This window comes from Limulus polyphemus, unplaced genomic scaffold (assembly GCF_000517525.1).
Source record: "Limulus polyphemus unplaced genomic scaffold, Limulus_polyphemus-2.1.2 Scaffold75, whole genome shotgun sequence".
NCBI lineage: Eukaryota > Metazoa > Arthropoda > Merostomata > Xiphosura > Limulidae > Limulus > Limulus polyphemus.
Window position 1 is genome coordinate 337,757 of NW_013665685.1, and position 1,771 is coordinate 339,527.

The 1,771-nt window shown below is 35.7% G+C and overlaps 1 protein-coding gene across 1 annotated transcript in view; it reads left to right on the forward strand.

Annotated features, from left to right (window-relative positions):
• LOC106466596 (calcium/calmodulin-dependent 3',5'-cyclic nucleotide phosphodiesterase 1-like) overlaps positions 1–1,608 on the forward strand; it is a 210,806-nt gene extending 209,198 nt beyond the window's left edge. Inside the window, exon 17 of the mRNA XM_022395313.1 lies at positions 438–1,608. Coding sequence (XP_022251021.1) covers positions 438–535 — 98 coding nt within the window. The 3' untranslated portion in view covers positions 536–1,608. The remainder of the gene's footprint in view (positions 1–437) is intronic.
• Positions 1,609–1,771: the final 163 nt, after the last annotated feature.

Consider the following 1,771-nt stretch of genomic DNA (forward strand, 5'->3'; position numbering starts at 1 on the left):
CAAGTTAAAGCGCCTGATTGTGTATTCATGCTGCTTCTGGCAAGTTAAAGCGCCTGATTGTGTATTCAAGCTGCTTCTGACAAGTTAAAGCACCTGCTTGTTTATCCATAACATAACCTGATAACTATGATACTTTCAATATGTCCAAGCAACTTCCTGTACTTAGTTTTCCTTTGGTGTATCCATGATGAATCTTATTTATTCATGATACTTCTGAAATATCCTGACTTATTATGGTTTATTCAACAACAGTCCTTGTCATTAGACATTAAAAAACAACAACAAAAACATCAATGATACTTCATGAAGCATTTAATAACACTCGTTTTTGTATATACAGAGTTATAATAGTTTTTCCATTTCGAATGGTACAGAACTATGTAGGTTATTTTGTGAAATTAGCAAAAAAAAAAATATTTTGCTTTTTATTTTAACAGATGCAGAGCTGAAGGCACTAGAAGCTGTTCAGAAGTCGCCTTCTGAAAATCTGGAAGACAAAACAAGTCATCCTTCGTCCTCAACGTCAGAGAACTAGCGACAGCTATCGTAAATCATTGAATCTGTGACAGATTCGCGTCTATGTTTCCTTAAACTTCCTAAAGTCTTTGTATACACTTCCCCGCACACACAGTGAAATTATCACTTAGATATTCAATGAGGAACTGCGAGAATACACGTGACTTCCGCTGTTACTACACGATAATCACTTGACATCCACGTGTTTGTCAAATAACGAAAGTTTAACATGTTAAAGTTGTGTTATTTTCTTTATGAAAATAACTTAGAGTTTATTTTTAAACTGCAGCGGTCTAAACTATATATATATGTGTATATTCATAATACGTCTCTTAGCATGAAGCCAGCTGTTTTATTTATTGTCTTATCTAAAACGACAAGGCTTAGTTTTGCTCACTACGTTTAGATACGCTTGAATGCTAGCAGTTTCATTGATTCAAGTTATACTTTGTCCAAAAACAGCTGAAAATTAGAATATATTCACGAGTTTTAAAAGACTAAAATAAAAAAAAACTGTTTCTCTAATGGGGTTTTTTTTCAAAGCAATATCGGGTGTATAGGTAAAATATTTAACGTAAGTAGAGTTGTTATTGATGAATTTTGTAGTTAAAACATTTGTTTTGGTAGACAAGAATGTTCGAGGATTTTCATAAAAACCAGTTGCTACTTTTTCTCTGTTAAATACGTCAAATGTTAAAATGATGATGATGTGTACAACTTCACCAATCACATTTGGTTAGTCACTTCTGAATAACAGTAACTCAAACACATCACAACAGAAAGCGTTTCGTTAAACAGCATGAGTTCCAAGCATCAAAGGAAGCGTTAATTTAAGCAGCTTGACTTCAAAACTTCACAGGAAACGTTTTCTTGAACGGCGTGGCCTCAATACATCACCGAAAGCGTTAATTTGAACAGCTTTACTTCAGAACATCACATAAAGCATTACTTCGAAAAGCTTGGCTTCAAGACATCACAGGAAGCGTTAATTTGAACAGCTTTACTTCAGAACATCACATAAAGCGTTACTTTCAAAAGCTTGGCTTCAAGACATCACAGGAAGCGTTAATTTGAACAGCTTTACTTCAGAACATCACATAAAGCGTTGGTGCCCGGCATGGCCAGGTGGATAAGGCGCTCGACTCACAATCTGAGGGTCGCGGATTCGAATCCGCATCCCACCAAACATGCTAGCCCTTTCAGCCGTGGGGGCGTTATAATGTGACGGTTAATCCCTACTATTCGTTGGTAAAAG